The following is a 15,468-nucleotide window of genomic DNA, read 5'->3' on the forward strand; positions in this document are numbered from 1 at the left end:
ATCTCGTGGCTGTAGTCTCAGGCACAATACCTGGTACATAACAGCACTAGGCCTTTCACATGTGAACACAGACAGGACTCACACAAGCAATACTACCGGAAATGTGAATGCTGGGAGTAGCTTCACTAGAAGCTTCTGTTCACTAGAAGGTGCTGTAACTGACTAAGCTGTCCCCCCACAAATTCACAAGCAGAAATCCTAACTTCCACCCCTCAGAATGTGACCTTATTTGGAAATAAGGTTGTTGCAGATACAATTAGTTAAGATGAGCTCATACCGTCGGAGGGTGGACCCATAATCCAGTATGGCTGGCGTTCTTTAAAAAGGGGGAAATTTTGACAGATGCACACTTAGGGAGAATACCATGTAAAAACGAAGGCAGAAATATGCAAGCCCCGCAATGCCGGTGATTGCCGGAAAACCACCAGAGGCTAGGAAAGGCAAGAAACAGATTTTCCCTCACAGTCCTCAGAAGTTTCGAAACAACTCTGCCAACACTTCGACTTTGGACTTCCAGCCTCTATAAGTATTAAGATAGTAAGTTTTTGTTGTTAAGTCATGCAGTCTGTGGTACTTTGTAACAGCATCCTGGTGCTGGCTGAGGAGGGAGGCGTGTGGAGAAATTCCAAATACTGGTTCTCACCTGATGAGCCCGCAGCAAGGCGGTCCTCCGGTACATGTAGTCCTCTGACTTGATCACATATACCATCTTGTAGGAATTCAGCTTGAATCTACACTCCAGTTTATCCAGGCTATCCGCATTCTCCATGGTCTTCTTGCTGTTTCCTTCCTTCCCTTCCTTTTCCTGCTGCTCTCGACCACGCTGACACTTCCGGATCCGCCGCAGATTCCTGCAAAGCAGCAAAGCCCTGCAGCATGAGAGTTCCTCCAGATGCAGATTCCCATGACTGCCCCCCAATTTTTCCTTCTTATATGCCTTCATGAAGCTGATCACAACTACATACATCTAAAAAAATGTTCAATGGTTTCACTGTTAAAAAAATCTTTTTTCAACTGCAGAGACACATGGAATAAAAGGTAGAAATTGCCAACTACCCCCTACCCCAATTCTCAAAATCCCACTTGCCTTGGCAGGGGTAGCCACTGTTGGCAGTTTGGGTTTTTGTTTTTTTAAATCTATCTATTTTTGGCTGTGCTAGGTCTTCGTGACTCCACGTGGGCTTTTTCTAGTTGCAGCGAATGGGGGCTGCTCTCTAGTTGTGGTGCGCCGGCTTCTCATTGTGGGGGCTTCTCTTGTTGTGGAGCATGGGCTCAGTATCTGTGGCACATGGGCTTAGTTGCCCCTTGGCATGTGGGATCTTCCTGGACCAGGGATCGAACTACTGTCCCCTGCATTGGCAGGCGGATTCTTAACCACCGGACACCAAGGAAGTCCCGCTGTTAGCAGTTTTGGCTTAAAATCTTCTAGGTCTCTCTCAATTTTTCACTTAATGCCATAAAGATTTTATTTTTTCATTTCATTAAACATAGATTTGTGTCATTCTCTTTAGCTGCTACAGCGAAATACGTCTTAATTTAACATTTCTTTAACAGGAATCAATCAGGGCTCTTCACCTGAACCACAGAGCACAAAAAATTATTCAAATGTCTATTTTTTCAGTTCTCCCAAAGATGGTACATAATCAGTGCCATTCTACATATGAAAAAAGATAATTCACATCAGTGGATGCCTTGGCAGGTATTTAGAGCTTAATCCCCTCAACAACAAGCAGAGAAAGGCTGTCAGCTTGACAATTCTATTGTTTCCTATACTTTGCTATTAAAAACTGCTTTAGTGAATATCTTTGTGCATATACATTTTCATAGAACAGCATTTCTTTGGTCCAAGGACTGTCGGAGGGCCCAAGACATTTTTGAGGAAGTTGTGAGATCAAAACTATTTTCATAATACTAAAACATTGTCTTTCTTTCTAAAAAAACAAGACAAGACACAAAGTACTAACATTAGCATTAGCGGTATAAAAATAACAGTGATTAAAAAAAAAAGCTGATGGTGGCACCAACCTCCTTAGCTATCTTTGTACTCTTTGGCCCCACGCTGGCAATTAAACAAAAAGGAAAGCTGGTCTGACTTAAGAATGTCCTTATGAAGCAGTAACATTTCTTATGAAATTAAAGCCCCTTATTTCACACCTTTTTAATATGCTGGGTGATGAAATGGGAACTACATATAAAGCACCTCTGTGTACTAAAGTACAATGGACTCATGAAGGAAAGCACTTGAGCACCACTTGAACTGCAAATGTTCACACATTTTACCCAGAAGAATAGCTGACTAGCCAGTCTGGGATGTTTGGCAGATATTTTCTCAAAAATGAACAAGGGAGCCTGGTACCTCAAGGAAAAACAACTGAGCATATTTGTTGTTAAAGATAAATTTTAAGATTTCAAGTAAAATTCTGAATTTTGATAAACTGGTACCGGCCAGCATGACAAGTGACAACTTGCCACTACTTAAAGATGTGACTGATGAAGTCAACGGCAATATTAGTAAATGTGGCTTTTTTCAGGGGTGGTGTGGAGGCAGGGGTGGGAATATTGTAAAAGGAAAACATGTCAACATTTGGTAGGTCTGCATAACTCGGTGAATTCACATTTTCCAAATAACTGACTGTATGAAGTTATAAAACCATGCAAGAAAAAATTCAAAGTATAAGATAAGCCAATGGATTTTGACAGGCTTGTTGGTATTTTCAGTGATACTGCAACTAACCTTTAAGAAACTACTACTTGGAGAGTTTTGTTGTCATATCAAAGAATATCTACAATTATCTGAAAGGATATGAAAATACTTCCTTTTCTAGCCAGATTATCTTCACATAGTACAACCAAACAAAACAGTGCAACAGACTGAATATAGAAGCAGCTATGAGAATCCAGTTGTTATACTAAGTCAGACATGAAACAGATTCACAAAAATGGAGAGCAATGCCACTCTTTTCACTAATTTGAAGTAGTGTTTCATTAAAATACTATTTATGATAATAACATGGAATGCATCTAGTATTGTTTTTTAATGAATTCATAAACATTTTTCAGTTTTAATTTCTAAATGTGATAAATATTACTATATATAATTCACATAAATAAGAGCTTTGGCGGGTATTCAATCTCTAAGAATTTAAGGGTTTCAAAGAAAAAGACTGAAAAATAACCTCAGCTGTAATAATAGCTGTAAGGCAAATTATTAAAAACCAAAGGTCCAGGGTAAAGTCTTCTGCATTTTAACTGCTCTGACCTCAGAATGATTGTATCAATATTTCCCCCTAAAGTATGTGAAAGTCGCTCCCCTCTTCCCTACACCTGCTATAATACAGTTTACAAATCTTTTAAGAATTTTGCCAATCTGGTGAGAAATATACGATCTTATGTTTATTCGTACTGTTTCATAAGCATGGAGACTAAATCTGTTTTGTTGAGAAAGGGGCCTGGCACAGAGCAGCTGCTTGAAGTCTGCTAAATGACTCAAGGAGTAGAAGAAGCTGGCAGCGTCCTTCTGTTCACACCTCTTTCCATGTTCCAATCAGGAATGAGTCTAATCACACTATCATAATACCTTTCTGGGAATAAAAGACATGAGATTTCAATTCCCAAACTTTGGAAAAGGAAGAAAGCCGCTCAACTACAGCAAAACCTGTTTTCTACTTCTGAAACTTTGTTTTCATCTTCAGATAGAGGTCCAACATACACAATTTCCCCATATACAGGGAGGAAATTTCAAAAATTCTGCTAAGAGCAACACAGCCAGCCTAACTAAGGCTGCCATCCTTTGAACACCTTGCTTACAAGGTTGTCCCCTGGGTGGGTTCTGGGACTGTGGATCGTGGGAGAGTTTCCATCATTCTCTAAATGCTAAGCGTGCCTCACTGTACCTAAACTGTTTGTACAAAGTAAATGGAAAGCTGAAAACCCGCTTTCCTTCTGGAAGTCTGGAATTTTGGTACAAGTTAGGCAGAGGGTACCCTAGAGGACTAGCAACCAATAAAAAAACTCACATCACCAAGTCTCCAGCAAGCTTCTCTGGTAGGCAGCATTTCAAACATATTGTAATTTGCTGCTGGAGGAATTAAGAGTGTCCTTGTGACTCCAATGGAAGCCACAGACTCTCTAGAAGCTTGCGCCTCTGATTTTTGTCACAGGCACCTTCTGCCTTTGCTGATTTAGCTGTGTATCCTTTCATTATGGTAAATCATTACTGTGGGTATGGCTGCATCCTGTGAGTCCTCCCAGTGAATTATCAAACCTGGAGACTCTGACACATATTCCTAAAGGGAAGTTATTACTGATTCCTAAAACTCTCACCTCCCTGATGCTTGGGCATACGCTCCAGGTAAGAGCACGCCGTAAAAGCCACACAAACCTCAAATTACTGTCCTCAGTAAATAGAACAATAGATAAAATGAAAACCAAGAACCTGAAAGTGAGCTAACCCCTCGTTCCTGGACACGCAGAAAGAAGTGTCCTGCTGCCGATACACGACATGGTTCACTCACCGTGGGAGAAATACTGGTTTCCGTGCCAGATGCTCACGAAGCTCAGGAGAGGTAGTATCAGAATTCATGTATCGCTCCACGTAGTCTGACCAGCGCTAGAAGGGTGAACACAACATGGGTGTGGGGAAGGCAAAAACCCTGAACTCCAACCTCAACAGGTGGGTTAGCAAATTCTGTGACTGAAATGTCTGAAATCCTTAAATTTCAAGATCAAAAAAAAAAAAAATCTCTTCCCATAATGACATGCTTGTTAAGTGGTACTGAAACACAGTTTAAAAAAGCTGTGAGAATGCAAAACTTAAAGCTTCTCTGAGATACTTCAGCGTTATCAGAAGTCGTAAATGGTTAGAAGGTAGCTCACTGACAAGTTTTATTTCCCCACAGAGGGTTCTGTTCAAGAACAAAATGCATAGTGGCAAATGTTTGAAAATCAGCACCTTTCACATCAAAATCTGAATTTCTGGACACTTTTTTAAAAAATTAAAGATTCGGCAACCGTATTCCCATAAAACAACAGTCTCCTCCCCTCCATATGCCCTCAATGTCTTACATGATGCTTGCCTCTCTCATTAATATTATCTGCTAGACCCAGCTGTGACAACCGACTCACTCGCCATCTACTCTGTGGGGCTGAACTCCTGGCTCCATCTATCCCAACAGAAAGTAAACATGACTCAAAAGAATCAAGATGATACTGGGCAGATGGCACCGCATTTGCTGTTTCTTACGCTTTAGGAGAAAAACAAGCTGCCAACCATGAGATTTCCTCTGAGGAGAGGGCTTTACTAAAAGCTAGATGAGACTGCCATTAATTCTAAATATCTACCCCTAGGCAGTCTCTTCAGTCGAAGACATGGCTGACACGACCTATACTTTAAGCATCAGGTCCTGACCCTTAAACAGGCTAACACTGGCTGGGCTTCTAGCAGACAGTCCCTACACAGACTCTCAGAGCACAACATACTCTCAGCACAGTTTCTGCATTATGTTCATCCATACCTCTGCTTCTACAGGATCATCGGAGTTCTCCTCTTCTGTGTCCAGAAGCTCAATTGTCAGCTGAACCTGGCCTTGGCTCTGAATGAACATAAGCTGCAAATAAGAAACCTTAGTGTAAACAAAAGACCATCTCCAAAGCTGTAATTAGATTCTCAAGGGTTGAGAGGTGGGGAGGCAAGAGAGTTAAAAAAAATTTTTTTTGCTCCAGTTGAAGAGATAAGGAAGATACTCAAAAGCTTAAGAGGTGATTAAAAGGCAAAGGCTGTTCATCTTGCTACCAGCAAAATGAAATATAAGAGCTTCTTGCTGACATTTCATGTTTCATACTTCTTGAATTAGCTAAAACAGTAATCAATATCAGAAAGAGTACTCAAAAGTCAGAACCACAAAATGTCAATGCCATTTCACTTGATAATCTCATTTATGGGACTTAATGCAAAGATGTAAACAAGTCTACAGTGGTTTTTTAAGTTTTTTTTTTAAAAGAAACTTCCCATACCAAACTGAAGTGGAAAACATCAAACAGCAGCAATCACATTTCACCACAATAAAAACTACCCAAGAAATCACACAAACCATGGGGTAAGGAACACAAACCATCAACATTAAGAAGTGATCTGTTGCAATGAAACCAATGATATTTGAAATTCTGAGTTTTGCTAATATTATTTGTGTGATTTTTTTAAAAAATTCATATTTAAAAGCAATATACTGATAGGGGCAAAACCAAGTCATGTTTTGCACAAAAGAAGTATCAAGTGGTGATGGCACACAGAGTTCCCTGTTGGGAATCCCAGGACTCTCAATGCCCTCATCCTAGGAACTGCTGCAGACAAATCAGTATCGGATTGGTCTCTATCCTAACTCGACAGTGATAAGAGAACAGACTCTATGTTTTCACTACCTTTAGACCATCAAAGCTTTGCACCTTGTTTTATGTCCCTGGAGAAGGCAATGGCACCCCACTCCAGTACTCTTGCCTGGAAAATCCCATGGACAGAGGAGCCTGGTGGGCTGCCGTCTATGGGGTTGCACAGAGTCGGACATGACTGAAGCGACTTAGCGTAGCATGCTTCAGTGTCTCCAAGTTTACAGTCTGTGGGAACTTGAATAGAATTTGTATCCTACTCTTAACATGAAAACTGTATAAATCGTAATTATGTTGAATTGGTTCACAGTGCTTTACTATATCCTTCTACTTCTCTGTATACTCATTCTATTAATTTTCGAGAGTTTGATATTGAACTTATGTACTTAAAAATATAATTATAATATATAGTGGAACTGTATGTAACCTTGTTCTATATTTTCCAAACTTCCTGTAAATGTGTTATCATACTTTCATAATTCAAAAAAATTAAAATTAAAAACATAAAAAAAGATCACAATCAGAATTACATGGTAAAGATCAGAGATTTAAAAAAAGCTTGAGAATCATTTATTTCAACATTCTTCATTTTACATAGGTAAAAACCTAAAATTCAGAGTTCTGATTTCTCAAGGCCACACAGCTAGTCAATAAGCAAACAGAACCAGAAACCAGTTCTGGTTCACAGTTTTTCTGGAGCAGCCTTTAAAAACTCCTCTTAGCTAATAAATTTTTAAAAAGGACAAGAATATAACATACACACATATAAACACAAACATAATTACTTTCAAAATAGATTTGAAAAAAACTGTTTCTAGGAGTTTGCTAAAACCCCCTGGATTTAGGATGAATGACCTAGAGTGTCAAGATCTGTCCTATGGCTGTAAGGAAGCCACCCTTCAAAGTAATACTGAGAAGAGCGTCCTCTACATGCCTAAAACTGAACTCGATTTCACTCCAACTGGCTCCTCACGTGTTTGACACATATCTTGCTAGGTCCTTTACCATGTGTTGGGTACCTTTACCATGTACCCAACTCTCTGACCTCTGCACCACTCCAAGGCTTGACTAGCTTTATCATTAGACTGCCCACATCCATCACCCCAATTTGGTAACGGCCTCCAGTTGTAAATATGCCTCGATTCCTCCCCTTCTCCTTACTCAGTGCTACTAAACTGATCTTCCTGAAAGCTCAAATCCAGTGGGCTATTTGGTCCTTAAAAACGCCTCACTGCTCACCAACCACAACAAAATTCACACCTCTTACTTACTATGGCTATGAATATCCTCTACCATTCGGACGCCACCCTCCTCTCCTTTTTCTACATACCTCCTTTGCTTCATTCAACTAACACAAAGTCAAGTCACTGAATGCTTGCCATTTATCTGTCAGGGGCACACTCAGAAGAGAGCATGGTTTCTTGTGTACACACACATGCATGTGCGCATGTGCACTCAATTGTGCCTGACTCTTGCGACCCCATGGACTGCAGCCCACCAGGCTCCTCTGTCTGTGGAATTCTCCAGGAGAGAATATTGGAGTTGGTTGCCATGCCCTCCTCCAGGGGATCTTTCCAACCCAGGGATCAAATCTGCGCCTCTTACATCCCCTGCAATGGTAGGTTGGTGCTTTACCAGCTGAGCCACTGGAAATCCCCAGTTTTTTGCATGGAGGAACTTAATTTAGTAAAGGAAAAATAATACATACAAATAGCTATATTTATATTACAACAAAATAACTACAAAGGTACTATTCTAGAAACATGAGCAATATGCTATTCCCTGCTCAGTGAATTGAGAGAGTCCACTCTACTGAAGTGACACTTAGCTGGGCCCTGAAAAACACGACAAAGGGGAAGACCAACCGATTTCAGAGAAATCGTAACAAAGAAAATCAAACAAATCATAACAAAAATATTTGAAAAAGTACATAAAAAGAACTACAATTCTGCTCCCCCAGAAACGGTGAAGGACGTGCATATGAGTACACAATACACAGAAGAGGGAAAATGGGTGACAACAGGAAATAGGGAAACATGAACTAAAATATTTTTCTAATCATCTAATTGTCAAAAATGAGCTTGATAATACTAAGTATTACAGAGAAATAAATGCTCTTACCAAAGTGCACACTGGTATATCCTGTCACTTTGAGAGAAAAATGAGAATATCCATTAAAGTTTAAATTTTAAAACATGCATGTGCATGCATGCTCAGTCGTGTCTGACTCTTTGTGACCCTGTGGAGTGTAGCCCACCAGGCTCTTCTGTCCATGGAATTTTTCAGGAAAGAATACTGGAGTCGATTGCCATTTCTTCCTCTAGGGAACGTTCCCAACCCAGGAACTAAACCTGTCTCCTGCAGCGTCTGCACTGTTGGGCGGATTCTTTACCACTGCACGGGGCTTCCCTGATAGCTCAGTTGGTAAAGAATACGCCTGCAATGCATGAGACCCTGGTTTGATTCCCAAGTTGGGAAGATCCCCTGGAGAAGGGATAGGCTACCCACTCCAGTATTCTTGGGCTTCCCTGGTGGCTCAGACAGTAAAGAATCCACCTGCAATGTGGGAGACCTGGGTTCAATCCCTGGGTTGGGAAGATCTCCTGGAGAAGGGAAAAGCTACACACTCCAGTATTCTGGCCTAGAGAATTCTATGAACTGTATAGTCCATGGGGTTGCAAAGAGTCGGAAGCAACTGAGGGACTTTCACTTCACTTACCACTGCACCACCTGGGAAGCCCTAAAATATGCATACCCTACCCTTTTAACCCAGTAATTTCATTTCTATGTCTCTACCCTTAACATTACCACATGCACACAAGAATATAAATTGTAAATGCTGTTCAATGAAGCACTATTTGAGATAGTAAAAACAGAAATAGATTAAAAAAAAAAAAAAACACAACTATGGCACAGGAAATTCCCCGGTGGTCCAGTGTTTAGGACTCTTGTGCTCTCACTGTTTGGGGCTCAAGTTTGAGCCGTGGTGAGGGAGCTAATACCCTAAACAAACAAACCACAAAAAACCATGATACATTCGTAGTTTTAAGTGTGACACAGCAGCTGAAAAACATGAGTTATGTCTATATAAACCAAAATAGAGCAAATTCTAAGACATATTAAGTGGAAAAAAGCAAGATGTAAAGTACATAGTTTAGTTAAAAAATTTATTTCTACATAAATACACATGTATATTTAAGTGCATAGAAAAGGGTTTGAGTGGTTATATGGAGAGTTAAACATGTCTAATTTTTAAAAAGCACTAGAGAATATGTCTAGAAAAAAATGAAGGGAGAGGAGGCTGGAGGTAGGACTGGGCAGGGGATTTGAAGGGCTGCTTATGCTTTGCTTGATGCTCATACTATGGACTTTCATTCTCTATGTAAAACATTTTAAAGAAAAAGGTCACTGTGATGACCCAATATTCCTGGTTACCAAACCTTCTGTTCCCTCTGCTATTCTGACAAATGTGTTATCTACAGGGTGAGTCTACCCATTCCTTCATAGGCCCTCACCACACAATCTGTTAACTCACTGTCGGTGGGGGTGGTAATTCTGTCACCATGAAATAAGCACACATTAAATTCATGATAAACATTTATAGATCTAAAACTATGAAAGGCTTAGGAACTCTCCTCTGTAGCGGGAAAGTCCTCAGGTAGTAGAGCATCACAACTGTGACTGAACTAGAAAACTCGTTTCCAGGTCTCTGATTCTAAATTAAGCCAACAGCAGGCTGAAAGCAGAAGCACACACAGCTAAGTGAACAGTGAGGGTCAGATCACTAAAGGACATGCTCACCAGGTTAAAATTTTGTTTAGCTTAGCTCTCTCTGCTCCACCAACTACAAACCTTACTCTGGGCCACCTAAACCTATCCTTACATTAATACATACAGGCTTTGTTCAACTATACATATTACACAGGTGCAATAATAATATACATAATTTTGTGTCCTTTTATTTGCTTCAGTATTTTTACTAACAATAATTAACTTTTAAGAGCTGCAAAATCTGCCATCTAGCAGTCACACAGCAGGCTGCCATTAACCATTCCCATTAAGGGCTGGACATCTAGATTGTTCGCGGTCTCCAGCTATTGGCTTTTCTAATTAGCTATTATAATGGTGGAAAACTGGGAACAACCTAAATGTCCAAATAGACAGGCATAATTTTCTATAAAATACTGAACAGTCATAAAAAGATGAAGACCCAGAGGTGTTGCTAATTGAGCAAAATAAGTTACACAGAATGCTTTGCCCAGCATAATCTCTTTCAAAATATATACAAACATAGAAAAGTTTAGAAATGCCATCAATGATTCTTTCTGGGGAAAACTGTAGACAACTAGCTTTTTTCTCTACATTTCCCATCTTTTCTACAATAACCATGGATTACATTTTTAAACAATATTCACAAAGCATTTAATACCAAAAACAAAAAAAAACAGTTCAGAGAAAATGAAAATCATATATAAAAACTAATTTTTTTTTAAAGGCAAGAAACAGACTGCCTACGAGACTTTACTTTTCCATGTTTTTTATATTTCTTCTAATGAGTTCAAAGGAACTTCAAGGCATTCTAGGAGTGGAGACACTGGGTCGAAGCACCCTGGTATGGCTCTGACTTCTGCAGGGTAGAGTCCCAACAGTTTACACTGTCATCAGCATGTTCCCTGACTACATGAGTAACTCTCACCTTAAAGCAATTTTCATCTGACATGAGCTGCTCAGCTTTCCGCTGATATGTTGACTCCAGGAGGCTCCTTGACGTCTGTGTGTTCAGCTGGCCTCCTGTGGCCCCATTATTGTTTTCTGCCAGGTACAGGTCCGTCACTTGTACACAGATCTCATCACTCACGATATGCTGCAGCTGGAATCAAGTAAAGGCAAGTCATCAGGAACCAAAAATACAGTTCTCTCCGTCTTACACTCAGCCTTCCTTTGGTGGTTCCAATCATTCAGTTAAAAAAAGGTTTTTTTTGGTTGAAAATTTTAGAAAATTAATCATATAAAATCACTATCTTATTTTCTTAGAGAATAACCGAGCCAAAATCTTCAACCATATCATTGGTCCACGAGTAAAATGTTCATATATATTTAAGAGAAAAACCGTAGGTAACTCAGGTTAATGTGCTACTATTTAAAGTTCTAGTGTTGGTCACTTGGTTGTGTCTGACTCTTTGTGACCCCATGGAACCCACCAGGCTCCTCTGTCCATGGAGTTCTCCAGGCAAGAATACTAGAGTGGGTTGTCACTTCCTTCTCCAGGGGATCTTTCCCACCCAGGGATTGAACCTGGGTCTGCCATATCGCAGACAGACTCTTTACCGACTGAGCCACCAGGGAAGCCATTTAAAGTACTTAAAATTTTTTTTTACATGAAAGAAAATTTCTATGGCTTGCTACCTTTACGGCACTTCTTTACCATTTATAATTTGCTTTCACACATACTCTCATTTGATCCACACAACTACCCTGGGAAGCAGTCTGGACAGGGGTGCCCTGTTATATATGAGACAGATGTACATTTTAGATAAGAAAACTTACTGTGTGCTAAGGTGAGGAGAGGGAACTTGGAGAACCGTGAAAACAAGATCCATTCCTATAGTCAAAGCCCTGGTACAAAGTGAAATTCAATAGGCCCCGAAGAAGCTGTTGCTGAATTAATCTGTCACTGGCGCTCAGCTGAAGGAGCTAAATCAGAATGAATATTCAAGTTTCTGGACCCCAGGCCAATATTCTTTCTAACACATTCCCTATTTTTCCACATCTGATAATAAAAGCATAGTATTTAAATTTTATGCAAATTAACTCATTTTCAATACATGTCAATCATGATTGACTACTGGTAACTTCGGTGACTATCTTGTTAAACTCTCTGATGACTAGCAAGTTGAACCCTTCAGAGATTCCATTCTTATAGGTCATGATGATATCATCTATCATAAAATAAAAATTCCTTCAAATGAAATTTTACCCCTTAAAACGCCAAAGGCTGTGAAAAACAGATAAAAAAGAAAGCAAAACGTTAATTGCAATAACAATTTATTTTACTTTAAAATTCTCATAACCACTAAGCCGTTCTATTTTTAGGAAGATACACTCTTTTTGAAGCACTAGTAACTATGACAACTACTTATTTTTAACATTTGAAAAAGTCTTAAATGACAAGTATGTGTATTTGTAGATAAATGGACAAAATGTAAGGTCAGACAGTGAGTAACCTGATGGTGGTAGAAAGGCCAGCAACTGGAAATGGTTAAATTACAATTAGGCCATACAACAGCTTTTAATGTGACTGTTAAAATAATGCTTATAACTTGAAAATACAGGGGAAAGCTTAAAACACAGTGTTTAGGAGAAAAAAGCAGTATAAAAAAAAAGTATACAAAGCATGGTCTCTACTATGTAGATACATCTTTATACTTCCCTGTTAAAGGTCACCTACTCCTTCCACACCCTCTTCTTGGATTTCTGGCCCCACCCAGTCTTTGGAAAGGCACTATAAATCTAGGCACAACTAGGCAACTCCCAACCCAGTGTTAGGCTTGTCAAATTCTCTCTCCTGCTAAACTGAAATGACACAATGAGTGTGTCTGGTAGACAGACATTTCACAGAGAAGCACCTGGATTGGAAAGGTTGGTCATGTCAGCACTGAAAACACTCAGGGGGCCGGACGTTCATCTGCAGAGAGAAGTGTGAGGATGGGGGAGATGTCCAGAAAAGAGGCATGCTGGAGAGGGAAAAAACCTTCCTAGTCTAGTCCCTACCTGGTCTGGCCATACTTTCAGTCCCACACTAGACATTTGTGAGACTGCCTATTGTATTCTTAAGCAAACCCATATTAAACTAGTTTGGAAAAGTAAGCTAAATATATGGTTTGACCTTGCAATGTATATTCGACCTCCAGTCAATAATGAACTCTGGGAGAACAGCAAAGGATTTAAGGAGAAATGTTATGCCTCCAATTCAGGAGTTAAGCTGAGAAGCATAAACATGTTTTTAAAACACTAGATTTGGATTTCTGGATACAATCTGTCTCCATAAAAAAAAGACTGGACCTTATGTATTACTGACTCAAAATAATCACCAGGTGCTTCTAGTAAATGGACTAATCACTAATCTATAAAAAATCAACTGTGGGCTTACAAAAAAAGAAAAGGCTGGTTGTATTGGATTTTTAAAAGTTGAGCTGATAGTATGAAAGACTTTACTTCTAGCTACAGCAACAGCAAACTTGTAAACAGAAACATAAGCACATGGTATGTAAGTGGACTCTTACATAAATTTAGGGGACATTAATAGGCATTAGCCTCTCAAAAATTATGACTATAGCTGATTATATCCATGTCAAGATTTCTGTCTGTCAACATAAAGACCCCTTAAGGGAAGGCCTAATAACCGCTTCAACTTGCAGCTCCCTCCCTGACAACTTTTGTGAAGATGCCAAGATTCAGTTATTCCTTGACTTTGAGTAGAACCTACGAGAGTGGTGCAAAGCCACACATCCTTCTAAACTCAAGACAAAAGCAAGAGTACCTCACACAAAGGACTCCTTTGTGATTTTACCTAAGGAAGGCACTTTCCACTTTAAAGAAAAAAGTGGGACTTCCCTGGCGGGGCAGTGAATAGGAATCTGCCTGCCAACACAGGGGACACAGGTTCAATCCCTTGTCCGGGAAGATTCCACGTGCCTCAGAGCAACTAAGCCCATGTGCCCTAGAGCACGTGCTCTGCAACAAGAGAAGCCACTGCAATGAGAAGCCTGATCACCGCAATGAAGAACAGCCCCCCGCCTGCCATAACGAAAGAAAGCTCATGTGTAGCAACAAAGACCCAGTGCAACCAAAAATAAATAAATTCATTAATTAAAGAAAAAAGCGTACTAACAACAGACTGATACCTTTGAGAACTCAGAACAAAAGGCAAAGGAATGGAAACCTATTACATGTTATTTGGTATAAAATTATCATTGTTGTAAAGAACAACATATCTACAAACTCCCAGGGTACCCCAAGAATAAACCACAAAGCCAACTACAGACCTAACTCAGAGGGAGTCTCAGATAGTGAGGCTGACAGAGTATTATAAAAGATGTTATACAAAACCCTTCCTGTAAAAAGAACTTCAAATGTTAAATGAGGAAAGTCCATAGAATTACCAACACCTATTCAGACAGTAAAAAAAATCCACCTGCAATGCAGGAGACTGGGGTTCGATCCCTTTGTCAGGAAGATCCCCTGGAGAAGAAAATGGCAACCCACTCCAGTATTCTTGCCTGGAGAATTCCATGGACAGAGGAGCCTGGCGGGCTCCAGTCCATGGGGTCACAAAGAGTCAGACACGACTAAGTGACTAACACTTTCACTTTTCACAGAAGAGGAAACAGCTCACACCTGGTACGTAACGTAAGCACTGGGAAGATGGGACAGGAGCTGGGGGCAAAACCTCACATGTGAGGTAGGTTCCTCCTCCCAGGGCACACTGAGCAAAGCAGTCAGTCACATGGCTGCAGCCCTTCCACTCAGTTAACAGGAGAGATCCAACATCACATTAACCTCTCCCTCCCCTCTACAACCACGTGTTCGTTAACATTATCACATGAGAAAACTGCCTGTCTGTTCCCAGAAGAAAACCTGCCCCATCTGTTTCCTGACCCACCTGTAGATGAGGACTGTCTCCCTCCCCAACCCTCGCCCGCACTACACCCTCACCTGTCTGACAATGCTCTGGATGAGTTTGTCCATGGTAAAGGCAATGTAGGCATGAATGGTGAACATCTCTCTCAGTGAATCTTCGTACTGGGACGAGTCTATGTTGCCATCCAGCAGGCTCCGCACCATGTCCAGGAAAGCTGGGTAATAATCTTCTACATCAACATCCACTGTGGGAAAGAGGGGAGAGGTGAGGCCTTACCCTGCTAAGAAAAGATGGGAAGAGGGCAGGGCAAACCCCACAGCTGCCTGAAAAGCACTGCACAGAACCAACCCTCAGTATTCAGTGTGCTGCTGACAGATGAGATCTGACAGGTGGCCACAACCCCAGCACTGTCTATCAAAGGAGAGTGACGCTGCAATTTCAACAGC

The 15,468-nt window shown here is 40.4% G+C and overlaps 1 protein-coding gene across 2 annotated transcripts in view; it reads right to left on the reverse strand.

The window, feature by feature from the left end:
* SIN3A (SIN3 transcription regulator family member A) overlaps positions 1 to 15,468 on the reverse strand; it is a 67,857-nt gene that overhangs the window by 4,220 nt on the left and 48,169 nt on the right. For both annotated transcript variants that reach the window (XM_025270938.3, XM_006080677.4), the window contains exons 16-20: positions 15,097 to 15,266; positions 11,078 to 11,251; positions 5,514 to 5,606; positions 4,515 to 4,609; positions 644 to 851 (exon numbers count right to left, since the gene is read on the reverse strand). In XM_025270938.3, the coding sequence (XP_025126723.1) occupies positions 644 to 851; positions 4,515 to 4,609; positions 5,514 to 5,606; positions 11,078 to 11,251; positions 15,097 to 15,266 (740 nt within the window). The remainder of the gene's footprint in view (positions 1 to 643; positions 852 to 4,514; positions 4,610 to 5,513; positions 5,607 to 11,077; positions 11,252 to 15,096; positions 15,267 to 15,468) is intronic.

Source organism: Bubalus bubalis, chromosome 20 (genome assembly GCF_019923935.1).
Source record: "Bubalus bubalis isolate 160015118507 breed Murrah chromosome 20, NDDB_SH_1, whole genome shotgun sequence".
Lineage (NCBI taxonomy): Eukaryota > Metazoa > Chordata > Mammalia > Artiodactyla > Bovidae > Bubalus > Bubalus bubalis.